At 36.9% G+C, this 18619-nt stretch overlaps 1 protein-coding gene across 1 annotated transcript; it reads right to left on the bottom strand.

The window, feature by feature from the left end:
- Positions 1–96: 96 nt before the first annotated feature.
- On the bottom strand, positions 97–16020 carry LOC140328185 (EARP-interacting protein homolog). Its single transcript, XM_072407571.1, has 4 exons — positions 15889–16020; positions 8488–8655; positions 3944–4111; positions 97–895 (listed from the first exon to the last, which is right to left on the bottom strand). Exons 1-4 carry the CDS (start codon positions 15891–15893, stop codon positions 721–723), a joined length of 516 nt encoding a protein of 171 aa, XP_072263672.1. The 5' UTR covers positions 15894–16020; the 3' UTR covers positions 97–720.
- Between the last annotated feature and the right edge of the window lie 2599 nt (positions 16021–18619).

Below are 18619 nucleotides of genomic sequence, written 5' to 3'. Positions count from 1 at the left end.
TCCAGACAGACATATCCCAAAATTATATCAGAATCAAAGTGGATCAAGTAAATGCTCAACTCAACCAATGGGTTTCAAAGCTACAGACTCCCTCTGTAATTATTGCAAAACGTGATTTATTATTATATATACAAATAGATAAATATCTGATCAGGATATGTCTTTTTGCCTTGTTACATTGCCATTATTGTTTTTTTTCCACAACATGGAGTTAAAGACTAATTTAAACTACCTTACTTTCACTCCTCACCCAACGCACAATTTTATACCATTCCACTTTGGTGTATAGTGAGCCATGTGGTCTCTTTATTAAATTCTGCCGACACAATAATATCAAACCCAGAAAACCTCAAAACAACAGTGCTGACAGCTGAACTTCCATGCTGCCTTTGCACTATTTTGCGGCAGCATTTTATATAATCCATACCCTAATATGATCTATACAACATTTCTAATATACCATGTGAATGGCACTGAACCTGCAGATGTCGGCATCATTTACACCAGCTGACATTTATTTCATTTGAATACCATATGACAGAGCCCAAACAGAACAACATAAAGAGGTCAGTCATGGCCCCGAGATTTGGTCAGTTATGACAAAGCTTACAATAAACAAATATAATAACACATTGCAGATATCCAGCACTCAAGCCTCCAAATTACAGGAAATAAGCCATCAGTGCCATGCAATCACTTGAGCTCGGACGAAGGCAGAAATTACAGCAGTATGTTATATTTGAGTGCTCTTGGGACTCGGTTAATAACCAGCCTTCCATCATAACTTAAGGAAGCAAAGAGCCAGGGGTCTGCAGAGGACCATTCCACGGCATACACGCTGTCTTCATGTTCTTCATAGGTAGCTATTATACTGTCCTGGAGTGGCTCTTTTGTTCTAAGAGGAAAACAAAAAATGCAATTAGCCGGGGAGAATAAAAATATGATGGCAAGTATTTATCCCACACAATAATTATAATCCTGGAACAAGCATGACAGACAGGGACAGGCACTGGCGGGATGTTCTGAGGTCACAGATCACTTTTAAATCTCTATTGTCTTTTGTTCATGTCAGCCATTATTAATGTGTCTTTGTCACTTTAAACTGCTCACTATCAATGGACTCAGCAGCATATTATCTTCTTATTGAGAATGAATGTTCTACATGTTAATTGTTTTAAAACTGTAGGTCCACTTAAAGCTAAACTCCAACCCTATCTTTTATCTTGCATGGTTGCACTGGTTGTTTACTTTGATTTTATTGCACAACGTACATTAGAACCTGAGTCAAGTCAATTTGATTTCTCCTTCATTCCTGGCTGAAAGACATTTAAAATAAAAAAAACATGGATTAGGTTAGCCTATATTGCTTTTAAATAGATTTTCCTTCATTTCCTGTCCTAGGGACAAACTTTTTACCAGGCAGGAAGTGAAGGTGTCCATCCAATGGAGCTTTTGAATCAAGACTCAACATTGGTTCTAATTCTTCCTTTCTCTATTTAAAACAAAAGCAATATAAACTCCTGCTACCATACTTGTAAAGTGGAAGGCCAGACAAAGCTACAATGTCATAACAAAGTAACTGTCTCCAAAAAAGTGCTTTATTCACAATTTTCCACCAGGGAAGATTTTAGCTTAGTGTCTTAGAATTAAAACTTTGAGATATAAATCCAAACTCTAACCAGCTCCATTTAAAACTAGAAATAAGCATTTGGCTTGCCACAAAACTTTAGTTTCTTATCATTTAGAACATCCTTTTTCAACCTCTTCACCCCAGTTGAACCCTTGATAAAATTTTTGGGATTCCAGGAATTCCTGATAAAATGAATTGGGAGTCAGTGGGAGGATTTCCTCCATTATGTCAAAAAACAAGAAAAGTGCCCTTCACAGTGTTAAAATACCACACTTCTAGACAGCTAAAAGATCACTGTTGTCACCCTTCTGTCTCTGCTGTTCAACCAGAAATTGTATGTGCTATCAGATGGGAGGACAATCGACAACAGCTCAAGGAACCCATACCAAACCCAGGAGGAACCTTGGGGTTCTACAGAACGCTGGTTAAGAATGTCTGAATTACAATCCAATGTCATCTCCTGACCCCCATACCACTGCTCTATGTACTTAATGACTGATAACCTAATAAAATAAACAGAAATTATATTAAGAATTGAGAAAGACCTGGAATTTTAAATGAAATGCCTAAGAATGTAATGTTTCTTATGCCAGCTGTTGCTGAAATACATCTTTCATAACTAAGAAGTTCATGTGAGGTGAATTGGCTGAGCTGCCATCTTGTTTTAGCCAGAAGTAACAAGAGGTTTTTCTGAGTACAACACAGGTATAATATATATATATATATATATATATATATATATATATATATATATATATATATATTTATTTATTTATTATTTGGTATAGCTTCATGTTACATAAAATAACCTGTTTTGCCATGTGCCAGCTGCTGCTCAATTCCATCTGCCAAGCAGCTGCAGGTCATCTGAAGTAAACAGTCTGAGCGGCCATTTTGTCACAGACAAAGTAGTGAGGGTTGTATGTGTGTGAAATGAGCAAACAGCAGCTAAAAAATGGAAATCAATGTATAAAATGCTACCGCTACTCCTTTTTTGGCTTTTAGCATTATGGCTAAATGCACTTGTTTAATACAGTGTGAAATTGTTTCAGATGCTTTGTCTGCCATTCCTTCCTTTGCAAACATTTGTAAAACATTTTCGTTATCAGGTTTTATAGTAGCTTAGAGCTGTTCTGATATTAAAACCCTGTGAAATGGGCATGTCTCTACACACGCGGTGTCTTACGCTTCTACCTAAATCTCTGCTTCTCTTGACATTAGCAGAGATTGAATCTTTTCAAAGAAGGCTTTATCAAAGCCCTTATATGTCAGGATTTACCTCACATTGGAGGCCACATTTATTCAGCTTTAGATCAAATGCTGCCATTGCTTATGCTGCTCATTCCTCTTTCATTTAAAAAACTGTAAATATAAAAGTGAGCCCTATGCCATACTTTATCGTGTGGAAACCATCATTGTGCTCAATGTTATGATTTCTTTTCCTGAAGGATTAACTTGTGGTTCATGCTCATCTGAGTTCTTTCAGCCCAGCCCCGATGAGGTCAAATAAGCCTCCTGTGTCCTTTGCTCTTTCCAAGCATGACCTTTGGATATAAAAGACAGACCCTGGAACAAATATTATCTTGTAGTTTCACTGGCCATTACTTTGCCAACCACTAATAGCAGGTCATGGCATATCGTAGGAATGTAGCAGTAGTCAACTTACTGACTGCTATTACTATAATGCTAGCCAAAGAAAATTCAACTTTCAACAGGTTACCTCAAGTAATTAAAAAAACTTAATAGTTCATAGAAGGTATATATAATATATATATGAATCCTCAAACTAAATACATTATTTCATTGAAATTAAATTATGCCACTATTACTACCGGCATAAACAATTATGTCGCCAAGCAGTTGTGAGATATATGTATTTCTGGGCCTCATAGAATTTGGATGGTCTGAATAATTATTTATACCCTTGATAAAAAAGAAAAAAATAACCTAGTCGGGCATGCTCCCCCTTTTCTCAACAACACAAGCCTTTGTAAGGTGCTTGTGATGAGGGTGTGTAATTGTTATGTATCCCTCTCAGCACATAGAATTAGTGACTGGCATGTCCACAAAGAGAAAAAGTGAAAATCAATTAAACATCATAAACATAAGGCAGCACAGGACTAAAGAAAAGGTGCAATAGGTGCAATAACTCAAAAGGGCATTGAATTCATCACATGCTTGGCCAAAACTGTGTCAACATCACCTACATTTATTCAGACATTTAACAAAAGCCACAACCACAAAAATGTGCATCATTTTTTAATGTGATTTAATTATTGCTTCCATCATACTGTGCTGGAGTGACTGACTTACTTTTCATCACGTTGACTATCCTCTTGATCGCTCAAATCTTCATCATCAACGAGATGTCCAAATGGCTCAGATGAAATGGAGACCATGTTTGACAGGATTACCCTGCTGTCGCTGCTGCCTGTTAAGACCAGCTGGTCATGGGAATGATTATATCTGACGCTCCAAACCCTGCAAGCAAAGTCAGTATTATAACAATCTTCTACTAAAAAGCACCTGACACCACTACAAAAAGAGGCTATTTTTATAGCAAACAAATATGTTTCTGTCCCTCAATTATGATAGCAAGTATTTATTTTTTAAGGTAACCTATAATTTATCAGACGACAAACATATAAAAAATATCAAAACTGGTTTCCTTTGCAACATTTGATTTCTCTGTAGTTTTTTATCTATACTAAACTGTTTTTATCCTTAGTTCTACAATTAATTGTGTGAAAGCAAGTACAATTTTAGGTGCACCTGTTTAACCAGTCATAAAGTTAATTTTTTTCATCTTTTAATTTAAGCCATGAACTTTTCTAACGATATGGATAAAAGACAACTGGCTACAATGAGAATAATGCAAGTTATTTAATTTTTTAAAATAAAATATATTCCTATTTCCACTCCTAATAATACCCAGTAAACCTTAATCAGCCCTAAATACCTTGTACCTCCACGTCACATTCTATTATTTTTTTTACATGGGCGTTAATTTTTGTTTGTTTTTCAGTTTTCATTAGGTGGATTTTATGATTTTTGGTCTTTAGTGAACCATTTTTAAGCTGTAATACAAAAAAAGTGAAGAAATTAAAAGAAAAACATCATCTCACACTTTTTGAGTGTCCTTCTAGGTGTAAATATTCCTTTCACAACAGGATTCCCTCTATTTTTTGTGTTAAATATAGTCATTCCTCCAGCTGACAGTGAAAGAAACATAATGTTTTCACAAAATAAATGGTTTATTGCTTTATATTTATGGAAAAATTTTAAAAATCTATGGAAACAAGGCAGACACATTTAAAGAAAAAAAAAAGGGAAATAAAAAAGGGAGAAGATATTAAACTGTAAAAAAACATAAAAAAGAAAAAAATTGAGCATAAACTTTGTAACAGTTCTAATTAGGTTCCATAAAATAGAGTTTAATGCAGAACTAAATATTTTAGATCAGGCAGGGCATTATTGCAGAAAGTGACAGGTGATGTCCCTTCAGCAGTAATCATTCTTACTAGCTTGATTGCTCCAGTAAACTATCAAAAAGAATATCCAGCAATCCTGGCTTCCCATGTACTTTAGGGGTTTAATGTGTGTCTTTGTGGGAGTTTTATCATCCTGGCCTGTCCAATCATGATGGCCGAACACTGCATTAAGCAAATTAAAGAAAATAATGGTGGTGCCCTGCTACGGAATGGGGACAGAAGTTTATATCAGAGTTCATCATTGTCAATTTTTTGTATGGACTTTATGTAGTGTTTAGGCATCACTTAACTTTCCTGTTATATGTATACCAAGTACAAGTATATATAATTCAAAAGACCTACTTTGACCAATTTTGATGCAGCAGGAATGGTCAAAGCTAGAGGTATGGTTTTGTTTCTTTGGGTCATGTCCCATTGGGTACACAGAATATGTTCTGTTTGTAGGGGAAGCCCTCTTAGACAACTAGCGATGGAAAAGTTTACCACATTGGAAGGTTTCCACATCTTTTTCTGTTCTGTAACCTACAATTTTGGACTTTTTCTCCCTTTAAGTCCTGGTGATAATGATCAACAGGACAAATGGAGTGAATACATTTCCCTATCAGCTATGAAGATAGTACTAAAACATAAAAGAGAGCTCATGTCAAAGAACAAATCTGAAACAAAATTAAAGTTATTTTAACATAAAAAATTTAGGTAAGCCCTACTTCTCTTTGCATGCATGTGTTAATGCATTAATGATGATGGTAATAGTATAATTTCAGTGCTGTTAATATTATTCACCTATGTAAAGATAACATGTTATTATTCACTAACATATTACATTATTATACTGTATTATTTTCTAAGAATACAAAGTTAGTACAATTGTTGTCAAAAAAAGCACCAAAAATAAATGTTCTTTGCCTATAAACACATTTGCTTCTATGCAACTCGATTTCACAGACATAGTGAAATGTACAAAGTAATAATTTGAAAAAAAAAAAAATCTATACCATGACATGTGTTCTAAATATTTTTCTCCCACTGAACTGTGTGCGGTTTCCATAGAAACCTCAGACTATGCTGGGCTCTGGGGTGTCGTCCATTTTGACCTTCTAGACAGATACATCATGTGCTAATGTCTGCCGCAGGAAGCGTTAGATTCTTGTGAAACAGCCAATGTGATACCGATAAAACAAAGTCTAAAAAGATGTATAAAAACTAGGTGCTGCATTGTTTCCCCATTTCCAGATGATTTTACCTCAAAATAACAAAAAAAATACATTTTTTGGTAACAAACATTTCAGCATTAAAATAAATCTTTACATAAAGGCTGCCATTTACAGCATCTACTTCTAAATATGCTAATATTCAGGCCATTGTATGGATTCAACGGCTTTAATACTTTATGAAATGCTGACCTATAACAATTATACAGATCAGGAGTTCTGACTTCACACTATCTTTCTAATCGTTATGTTGTTTTCTGGGTCAGGGACTAAAGCCAAAGACAGCCAGGCAACTATAAAAAAAAAAAAAAAGGTCCGCAATGGCAGCCTATAAATTCTAGGTGGTATTTTTCCTTAATAATGTTAATAACGCGAAAAATGATAAAAGAAAAAAACAATGATAAAAGGTATAGTTAAAACTTTAAATGTAAAGCCTGACTTCAGCTTCATGATTCCCGGCAATGAGCTATGTGTATTCCAGGCAAGGGTTTTTAAATAAAACCAGATCCTAACATCCTAGCAACCTAGAAAGAGTTCCCAATAACTTACTTGAAACTGAGCAAAAACATGCAATTGGCTTTCCCTCAAAATTGGCTTTAGACTATGGTACTGATGTATGACCGTGATAGGGACATTAGATTGTGAGCCCATTCAAAGGACAGTGACGGTAATTAACTTTGTAAAGTGCTACAGTGTTGATGTTATATGAATACAAGTAATAATAAGAGTGTCCCTCCTTCTTGTTGCTTCTACCATCTCACAAGCTGGAGTACATGATCTGTTATGGATCACAAAAAAGAGGTACTTTTATATTCAAAATAATAATAATGGGAAACAATGAATAAATCATAAGGGGATAATCCGTGTCACACCTGCAACACTGAAGCAGCTTTCCCTAATTTTGTCACTAGGTTTGCCATATGTTGCCAGTATACTTGCACACTTTGGCAAACTTTATCCTCTAGTAATGCTAGGTCCATTCTTCGCATCATGACTATTGCCATCTTTTCTAATGCTTCCTTCACATTTGACATCTTCTTTCTCCTGCCATCGGGCAGCCAGTAATATAAATTCTGTGGAAGTACAATAACCGGTACCTTAGCTGCACTCTCAGCACTTTTAGCTAGCTTGTTGTGCAAACCAAATGTATAGGCACAGTAAGTGTTGGGAGAAAGAGAGGATTTTTTTGGAAGATTTCTTTCACTGTAAAGCAAACCTGGTTGGCAATAGGGATAGCATAACAAATTAAGAGCAGATTCCAAGAAGTGCCTATAAGTTCCCTCTCTTCAGCTAATATGCCTATAATTGCCAAAGCAGCAGATTAACTTATTGCAGGGATCCTTAATATGAATAACTTAATTTCCACTGGGCAACCACTACAACTTTAAGATATAAGTCTTACTTCCATGTATAGGGAAACAAGTAATACCACACTGCCTCCCCACAATAGCACTTTGCACAATTATAGTTAAACTGGCAGTGGGTGCATAATTCAGCTACTTTAAAGCTTACAATTCTTGCTTTAGAACATGTTGACAGCAGACTGGGCATCAGGAAAGTTAAGTAAATATTTTATAACTCCCTACAGTATAGTTAACATCTAACCTTGATAGTGTAGGTTTATGACTATTTCAACAACCATCACAGTGAAACTTATATCTGTAATTTAATCACATATGGACACTGGGGTACTGTTTGTCACTTTATCTTTTTTTTTTAGAGTGAAAAAACTTTGCATGAATGACTGGTCACTAGAGACCATGTTATCTGGACTAGATAGACTGTGTTCAGCCTATTTCTTTTTTTATGAAAGAAACATACTTATTTTTAATCAAAAATATATTGTCATTTAGTATTGGTGGCGTGCCCTATTCGTTTGTACATTTTCGTAATATAACCCCCATTTCTGTATGTCATAATGTATTGTCTACTCATTGTTTAAAACAACCACAGAATGACTACCGCTGCAGTTGCAGACCTGTCCGCGTGCCGAGCTTCCTTCTGCTAATCCGTCTCGTTGTGTGTTTGGTCTATTGTTTGCTTAAACACATACGTGTTGAGTTGGCTGAGCTACCATCTGTGCCTATATCCATAACAGCTTGCTTTGCATACAACAGAAATAAACACTGAGAAGCAAAAGCCCTGTGAGCCCTACCAATGAGAATGTTCCTCCAGTGTTTTCACTGGCTCATTAACATTCCTGGTATCCCAGAACTTCACTTTGCAATCATCCCCGCAACTGGCCAAGTAGTACTGTTTGTTGGGATTGAAGTCGAGGTCTCGAACCAGCTGTCCATGGGCATTGTCGATGCAGTAGATCTGCCTGGAAAATAATAAACAAATCACTTTATGGAAGCTGTGCCATGGCTAACATATCAGAAAGAGTCTGCACTAAAAACATGCCAGAGAGAAATATTCTGTGTGTTTTTTCCTCATTTTATTCGTTGCTACATTATAATTACATTTTCTATGGAAATCCTAACACAGGGTTCAGTTTCCACAGTAAATAAAAGCCATACGAATAAAATCAGTGAATTGCAGTAACAGTGCATTGACATCTGTACAGAAAGGTGCAAGAAAAAAAAATCAACAAAATGTGTGAAAGCTTTTTATTTATGCTATGGTAATTGGTTGCAGAAGACAATGAAAATACCATACGTGTGTGTGTGTGTACATATATATATATATATATATATATATATATATATATATATAGTTATGCAGTGATACATTTTAGTCCTGTTTTTTAATTCACTTTATTCACATAAGGGACTATACATGGATTTAATATGAAACTTTTGTTCTTGCACTAGTTTTCTGCAGGTGCGCTATTTTCCACCCACATCCTAGAAAGAAATCCTTAAATCAATTCGCTTCCACCCACATTTGGCCAGAAAATCTGTGTATTTTCATGACTATGACGGGGAGTTGGATTTTAAACTCCTCCTTGGTAATGAGATACGTCATATAAGCACTGCATATTGTAACTGCAGAAAGTAAATTGTTGCACTCAACAAATCAGCCACTGAAGCTGGCAGGTATAAGATACATATTCATTACAGCCTATCCCAACTTTGTCATCCCTATATTGGTATCATTAAAATATGCTAAAGGAAAATTGCCAGTTTCCATAGTAAAGTAGGAAAAGGTCAGGAATAAATTACTTTAACGGGGCTCTGCAATCGACTCGGATTGTAAATCGACTGGTAGATCGCAATCCACGTATTGGGCACCCCTGGTGTATAGAATATTATCATTTAGTGAGCTTGCGAGAATCATCATCCAGGGATCTCACTTGAAGTTTGGCTTATACATCTGCCATGATGTTTTTATTGTTTTTAATGTGATCAATAAAATTTGAAAATGTTATATTTTAATTTTAATTGGATTGTAAACTTATTTTTTGCTACCTTTAGTCCCATCTATCTGCAATGTTTGTTATTTAAATTTTTGGGATGTGGTTGAGGTGATCATATATAATGATTGGGAAAAAATATATTGTCTGTTGAACAGCAACAAGAAGACAACTGCATATTAGAAAAGTTGAAGTGGGATGTCCATAAATGGTCCTGATTTAATACAGCTATCAAAGAATGGACTATCATAAGGGAACCTGGGGGAAGCAACAAACCTGGAATTTTCTAGTAATAAAAACATTTGCCAAATAATAGTAATCAAGTAAACCACTTCAGGTTGGATCACCTTTGTACTCCCATGACATTCTATCTTCTCCAGTCTTGGGGAGCTTTAAAGAGAAACTATACTGAAAACTCAAAAAAAAAACAAAACAAAAACACATTAACCTTTAATCCCACTGGGCAGTCCGGCATCGGGTCCCGCGTCGTCTCAACATCTGTCCTGGAGCCGGTGCTCTGGGCGCCGCCATCTTCGTTTTCTCTTCCGGGTTCTTCATGCTACATCACCCGACCCAGACGCGAGATCGGGTGACGTAGGATGAAAAAATATTTGCCCATCTCACTGCGCATGGGTGAGATCGGCAAATTTTTTCTCTTTGAGCAAAAAGGCTCCTTCTGCGCATGCCCAAGATGCTCAGAGATGCACAGAAGGAGCACCCAAGAGTGGTCGAGAATGAATGGGAGCACAAAGCCTCTTCAGATACCTACGTCAGACATCCCGGGAGGCTTTGCTCTCCCATTCATTCTCGACCGCCTAGGCGCCTGAGAATTATGTAAAGTGAAAATTCTGAATTTAGGTTCGCTTTAATAAATCAGGCCTAATGTGTGATAATCTACAGGTTCCATGTGTGTGCATCCATATTATAAACCCGTTTGTGCATGCATACACACATGCACAAACCATTCCTCTCATGCCACCTTCTGGCCTTCAAAAAACTTGATGTGTATAGAAGAAAAGGTAATACAGCTAAGTGGTTAATTTGCAAAGAAATATACCTAGATGCCGGATTTCAGGTGAAAGCAGGACATACAAATCTGAATATAAAATCCCCCCCCCCCCCCTTACTGTTAAGGCAGCCGCTGCTATAGCTAGATCTGTCTCCTCAGTTTAGTGATAAATTACTGTGTGCAAAGGGGATAATCTGTAGCTTAAAAAAGCTTGCACAGACCTCAGTTGTTATAGCAACGGATGTGTATAACATCACTCCAATGCTTATCAAAATCACAACCAAGACTAAAAGGAGAGGGGAAAAAAATCTTTCTTAATAGGCGCACTATGAGTGTTGTCTTCTATCCGAGTGCAAACAAAATAGAATTTGCAGCATCTGTTAGGTTAAATCATGATAAAATTACAAAAAATAAAAAAATGTAAAAAAAAAAATGGTAAAAGCAACTACATTCAAACTCTATAATTGACTTGATGTGTGATATTTAATTAGAGATGCCATAATTTATAAATGTAGCTGCAATCTACATTCACGGTAGGTAAAGTATTGTAATTACCATCATGTATGGTAAGACTTGTAACCCAGGTAAGATTATCGGGCCTGATTTATTAAAGCTCTTCGAGGTTGGAGAGGATAAACTTTCATCAGTGAACCTGGGTGATCCAGCAAACCAGGAATGGGTCTCTTTAGGGTTATTTGCTTGCAAATGTTTTGAATCCTGGACCAGATCTATTCCAGGTTTGCTGGATCACCCAGCTTCACTGATGAAATTGTATCCTCTCCAGCCCATGTCAGAGGATCATTCAAAAAATAAAACATGAATTAGTCCATCAGGTTCCAGCAATTGAAGTTCATGATAGCTGCAGATTTGTAATTACCATGAGTCAGGGAAGAGACGAGAACTTTGTCTTCAATTTTTTCTAAGCTGGGTGGAAAGAAGCTGTAGGTGGGTGATGGCCCCAAGATTGACCAAAAACAGCCAGGTGGTTACTAAAAAGTGCTGGTGGTGCACCCAGCATAAAGAGGCAGGGCAGAATACTGTCCAATATGGTGATTCTGTTAGAAGACCATATCAAATATAAAAAAAAAAAAAGATACAAATCAGCCAGAATCAGAATCCAGCAATTCCATGATAGTTGCAGAATTGTAATTACCATGAAGCATGCTAGGGCTAGGAACTTAGGAAAGGAGATTTTGTTAGAGAACCATACCAAAAATAAAATAAAGTAATTTAGTGCATTAGGATCCAGCAATTGTAACTCATGGTAATTACAGTATTAAAATTACCATAAAGCAGGGTAGGGCCGGGAACTCTGGTAAGGTGATTCTATCAGAGGACCATATCAAAAATAAAAGAATATAATTCAGTCCATCAGGATTCAGCAATTGTAAATTATGGTAATTACAACACTGTAATTAACATGAGGCATAATATAAATAATATAATTCAGAGCAGAAGGATCTATAAAAGCCGATAACATCAGTTTAATGTAGATTATGTTGTTAATCTGTCAAAAGCCAAATATATATTGGTCAGTTCAAACATACATGATTTCCACACCACATTTCCTCATCAGAACTTTTTAGCTCTTGGGCAAGTATGGTAAAAAGATAATGGCTCTCCATGGTCAATGCAGATATATATACATACTCAATGAAACTATGGTGACTGATGGATGTTCTTTGGCCACCTTGAGCATTTATGTGGCTAAAACATATTATTATTATTAACATATTATTTAAAAAATTCTTGTTGAACAAGAAGTTTTAACCATTCCCCCACCACTCCAAAGAACTGTGCACATTTCTGAGCCCTGAATTGGTAACATGCTTGTGAATTAAGCTTGCCAAAGACAAAGGCTAAGTCATTAGATTCCCCTCACTACACTTGATCTGTTCTCCTGGAATGAACCACCACTGTTCTGTATGTTAGGTACAAAAACCTTACCATTACCCATTAATTTTGGATTTTGGATCGATAAAACTGTATACAAAATCTATTCAAATTCATTACTGTGAATTGTATTTGTGGTTATTCTTGTTTCTTCTAAAAGACATAAGACTGATTTAGGGTGAAGTAACCAAATAAATGTCAGCTGGTCTACAAGTCAAGATGTCAGATTCAGTGCACAGTGGAATACCGTGTTATGTGAACAAATTATAAAGTTCTTCTAACTCATTAAAGCGGGGGTCAGCAAACTTTTTGGCTACTAGGCCATTTTAGGAGGTCAAGAAGCCACACTAGGCCAGACTTTCTCTCGAGTCTAGCGCTGATGGCTTCGCCCCCCACCAGGAACGCCTCTGAAGGGAAACCCCTCACCTCTGCAATGCATACGGAGGAAAGGGAACGCCCCTGAGGCGGAAGTGTTAACTTAAATAAGTTGTAAATAGGGAAGGGAGGTATAACAAGGAGGCTCAAGAGCCACATGCGGTTTCAGAGCCACGGGTTGCCGACCCCTGCCGGCCGGGATTAGGCCGGATCGACCAGGGGGCGTTAGGCAGGAACAGACTACTGGCTAGGCCGTATCTAGCCTAAAGGCCAGAGTTTGCCTACCCCTGCATTAAAGCATTATTGTACATTTAAAAGTTAATGTAATGAATTAATACAATGTTTTACTTCTAGTGATAATTAGAAAATAGAAAGATAGATGTGAGGAACTAGACCTGTCCTATCATTCTAATTCTAAATCTTTATAGCACCGTTCCTGTGACATGGTATTGGTCTACCTAAGGGGCAGATAAACAATGTCAGTGTAACCAAGCCCTTACTATGCACACACAGCTGAGGTGTTGTTGGCTGTAGAAAAAAAAATCTGTGCTTGCACTGATGTCATTCTGTATTCTTTCTTCACCAGTGATCCATAACATGTATGCAGCCAATGGCATTTTAGGAAATATGTTCACTGGTTCGAGGTCAGGGACTTCGAGGATAGCGAATAAAGAATAGAGTCAAAACTCCAAGAGCAATGGCAGCTTTCAGTCCAAAGAAGCTCCCTACTGGTTTAGATATATCATATCAGAATATACAGTACCCAGGAAGCTGAGTAATAAAGTGCACCTTGTTGTTTCTCCACAACCTCATTAGACCCAAACAACTGATTAAAAAGCAATGTTCACCACAAAGCTGTACTGGAAATATTCTCAACACTTTCCCGAACACCGAAACGTATGAGTTTCGGCAGCAGAGCACAAAACCTTGGCTATTAACAGGAAAATTAATAAACAAAGAGCACAGGGTTATCAACGTCATACTTATTGCATGTGATTGCCTCTGTGGATTACTTACATGCCCATATCCCTGGTATACAGTGAGGGAAAGAAGTATTTGATCCCCTGCTGATTTTGTACGTTTGCCCTCTGACAAAGAAATGACCAGTCTATAATTGTATTAGTAGGATTATTGTGAGAGACAGAATAACAACAAAAGAACCCTCAAAAACCCAGTGCTCAAAAGTCAGAGCTTGATGTGCATTGTAATGAGTGAAATAAGTATTTGATCCCCTATCAACCAGCAAGATTTTAGGCTCCTAGGTGTCTTCACTGTATGCAGGTGACGATCTCAGGGCAGCTGAACTCAATTATGGTCTCATCTGACCACCAAACTTTCACCCAGTTCTCCTCTGGATCATTCAGATCTTCATTGGCAAACTGCAGACAGGCCTGTACATGTGTTGTCTTGAGCAGGGGGACCTTGTGGGCCCTGCAAGATTCCAGGCCTTCACGGCGCAGTGTGTTACCAATTGTTTTCTTGGCGACTATGGTCCCAGCTGTCCTGAGATCATTGACAAGTTCTCCCGTGTAGTTCTGGGCTGCTTCGTAACCTTTCACATGATCCAATTGCCACTCCATGAGCAGGGATCCTGCATGTAGCCCCAGACAGAGGGAGACTTGCAGTTATTTTGTGTTTCTTCTATTTGCGAATTATCGCACCAACTGTTGTATCCTTCTCACCAAGCTGCTTGGCGATAGTCTTGTAGCCCAGTCCAGCCTTGTGTTGGTCTTCAATCTTGTCCCTGAGATCCTTAGACAGCTCTTTGGTCATTGCCATGGAATCGGATTGATTGATTGCTTCTGTGGACAGGTGTCTTTTATACAGGTACTGTAACAAGCTTGTATTAGGAGCACTCCCTTACAGAGGATGCTCCTAAACTCAGCTCATTACCTGCATACAGTGAACACACCTGGGAGCCTGAAATCTTGCTGGTTGATAGGGGATCAAATACTTATTTCACTCATTACAATGCACATCAAGCTCTGACTTTTGAGCACTGGGTTTTTGAGGGTACTTTTGCTGTCCCTCACAGCTACAATAAGCCTATCATTACAACTATAGACTGGTCATTCCTTTGTCAGAGGGCAATTGTACAAAATCAGCAGGGGATCAAATACTTCTTTCCCTCACTGTATGCAATACAGAGCTTACAGAGTCAAACTAAATTCCGCCATCTATCACCTACCAAGCTTTTCTATTGACCACTGAATGCACTCACCACCTTTGGTGATTGGGAGGATGGGGTCAATTCCAGCTCTTTTTATACTTTTTTCAGTTAGAATGTTTTGGAAACCTTGAGGTGTCTTCCACAAATCAATCAATCCACAAATGACTGCCAGTACAGCAACTTTTTTTCTTGGTATCACGCCATACATATTTACCTAAAAGTTGTCAATTCATATCCTGCTACTAAAACATATAGTAATCAGTTTGTTGTTAGCCATCACAATTTTGAAGCAAGTCTATGCTGTCAACGAAACTCAAATTGAAAAATTTTTCATAAAATGTTCCTGTCATTATGTTTTCAAATTTATCTAATTCTACTGTCATCAATTTCAACTAATGTAAGAATAAGTGTTGCAAGCTCAATATATATCAATAGTAATCTCTTGCCTAAAATAAGAAAAATGTATGAATTCCCCATTAGTAATTAGGACATTTTTTTTCAAGAAAAAATTGAACATGTAATATAAAATTGTTTTCAAATACAATACTTGTAGGGTTTTCATTAAAAGCAAATGTTTTTATTCACTTATTGCTAAATGAAATAGTGTTGCTTAAGGCACAATGAAATAAAAAATCTAATCACAGAGCACAGCGCAGATATAATGGCAACAATTTTGGATCTGAGAATTAGATGATCGCCACTTACAAGTCTAGATTTTGATTAATAAAGATCGGGTTTGTTTTTAATTTATTACCTCATTGTTCTGATGTCCCAGCCTCGGATTGTGGTGTCATTGGCCGTGGCCACCTGGGTGCAGTTGTGATGAGGGCTCCATCGCCCAGAGGTAAATTTCAGTTGTCCTTTGCCTTCTAGTGTAGTGGAATTTGAGAGCTGCCCATAGGGAAAAAAAAGATATTGAACTATGTAAGATTAATGAGTGAATGACAGCCCCAGAGATACAAAAAAAAATCACTGTGAAGGGAAACTACCGCTTTTTCTTACTGCACATGTAACATGAAGTGTGTGTGTGTGTGTGTGTGTGTATATATATATATATATATATATATATATATATATAATAAACATACACACACACACTTGTATATACACACACAAATTGGTGCCTTTATAAACAACACTTAAAATATATAATATTATTTATAGATATAGAAAGGAATGCTTGTTGACTTTATGTAACTAATGCTGATAATCTTTTAATGCACTGGTTATTAATATTATCACACAGTATTTATATAGCGCTGACATATTACGCAGTGCTTTGCAAAGTCCATAGTCATGTCACTAACTGTCCCTTAAAGGGGCTCACAATCTAATGTTCCTACCTCAGTCATATGTTAATGTCTTTATGTATGTTAATGTTTAATACAATCAATTTTGGGTGGAAGCCGCTTAACCTAACTGCATGTTTTTAGAATGTGGGATGAAACCAGAGGAAACACATGCAAATACGGGGAGAACCTGAAAACTCCATGCACATAGTGTCCTGGCAGAGATTTGAACCTGGGAACTAGCGCTGCAAAGGCCAGAGTGCTAACCACTGAGCCACCGTGCTGAAATTTTTTGCTGCACGTTCTGGTTTGCATTATTAATTACTAACTAAATAATAGAATTTATTTTTGCCAGAGTTCAATAATTGTATAAATCCTTTACCATTCTGTAAATTCATATTAATACCCTACAAATCATCCATGTAACAGTATCAATGATCCATCATGATGTTTTTGTTTTATGGTAAATTTATAGACACCCTAAGCAGGAAAAAAACAATCATCAACTTGGAGTTCAATAATATAACTACGAATCCAAAAAATTACTAGTTTGTTGCAGACTCTGTGCCCGATATAACTTGAAAAAATAAAACACAATCAATCCTAAATATTTAAGAGATTAATAATCTAACAATGGTATTCACATTAATAATAATCAAAGGGGTGAGTTAGCATTATTTGAAGGAAATGATGTGTTTGATCATGTTGCATATAATGGACACAGTCGGTCTCTAGTGGAAGAGTGTTAGATTTCACAGGGCAAGTTGTAAGCAATCTTGCCTACAAGCCTCCAAATGTATCATCTGTTCTCTATCAGCAGGTCTGGATAAAAAAGCAAATCATGCTGTGTATTTCAAATCTATTGACTTGTGCCATATGACAGAGTGGTGGGGGGCCAAAGCCTGGACTGCATACAAGCATGCCATGTTAAGGCAACACAGCGGGTAGTTGGCTGTTGCTATGGGGACATTTACTGATAGTTTGCATGATGCCAGCTGGGTGAACTATGCTTATTACTTCCACAGAGAAGGAACAAACCACCGGGTCATTTTATTTCTATGTGCTACCCTAACATGCAAGAAGCTGTAGTCGTCCAGCAGCCAGTTGGTTGGTGGTCTAAGCTCGCCATAGACAGGGTACGCTACCAACAGCAAGACAGACTCTACAGTGTAAGATTTTGGATGTTTCTGTCCAAATCAGGTATTTCAGCTCTGCTTTGTTGATTATAAACTGAAAAACTACATACTGATGTTAGGTTAATCAATATCTAGTTCTGACCAACTGCCCTGGCAATTATTAAACCAAATTATATTGTCATACTCACTCAATGGATGTTCTTTTGCAAGGATGCACAAATATTCCAGATACAAGTTAGTTGGTGGTCCTAAGAAGGGCTCAGGATGAACGTTCATTGGGAAAATCAAGTCACCAGACCCACTAGTACCTGAGATACATATTTATGTCAATTGGGTAATAAGTTTAAGGCTGTTGACAAACCAGATATTTTTGCCCCACCTAAACGCCAGCCTTCTCCATACTGATTTTTTAATTTCTTGGTGGACACTGCATAATTAGCCTACCTAAGAGCTTCTATCATCATGGAAGAAAGATTTCTGCATACAAGGTCACATTATAAGGTCCACAGACATCCCAAAACCATTAAAACTATATGAAGAGGAACACACTTAACACTAAGGTTTGATTCAAACCAGTCCAAATGAGTGTGCTGCATTAACACACAATATTTTCAAACCTAACTTGCATTCTGCTAAAGTGTACATTTGTACAGGAAAAAACATCAGCACAAGACAATCATTACAAATTAAAATACCACATCAATCATTTGGTAGTCTCAGTTTCTCACATATGTCCCAAAATAGGCTTAACACATTTTGCAGACCTAATATATCTAAAATACATGGAAAAACAAATAATAGACAAAAAATTGTTGCAAGTATATTTTCAAAAATTCAATAAGCCAAAAATATATTGTATTTAGAAACTAGATTAAAATTTTACACTTAAAAAATCAGTTAAAATAATAATCTCCCCAACCATGTTTGACCCATAAGCAGGAGCAATTCTCCTGTTTGGGTCTAACGTGGATGGGGTGATGATTTATATATATATATATATATATATATATATATATATATATCTCAATCATTTGAGATTTAGATCTGATATGCCCTACTT

Source organism: Pyxicephalus adspersus, chromosome 4, assembly GCF_032062135.1.
Source record: "Pyxicephalus adspersus chromosome 4, UCB_Pads_2.0, whole genome shotgun sequence".
Lineage (NCBI taxonomy): Eukaryota > Metazoa > Chordata > Amphibia > Anura > Pyxicephalidae > Pyxicephalus > Pyxicephalus adspersus.
Note: the sequence above shows the minus strand (reverse complement) of the source record. Positions and strands in the feature narration are given on the sequence as shown.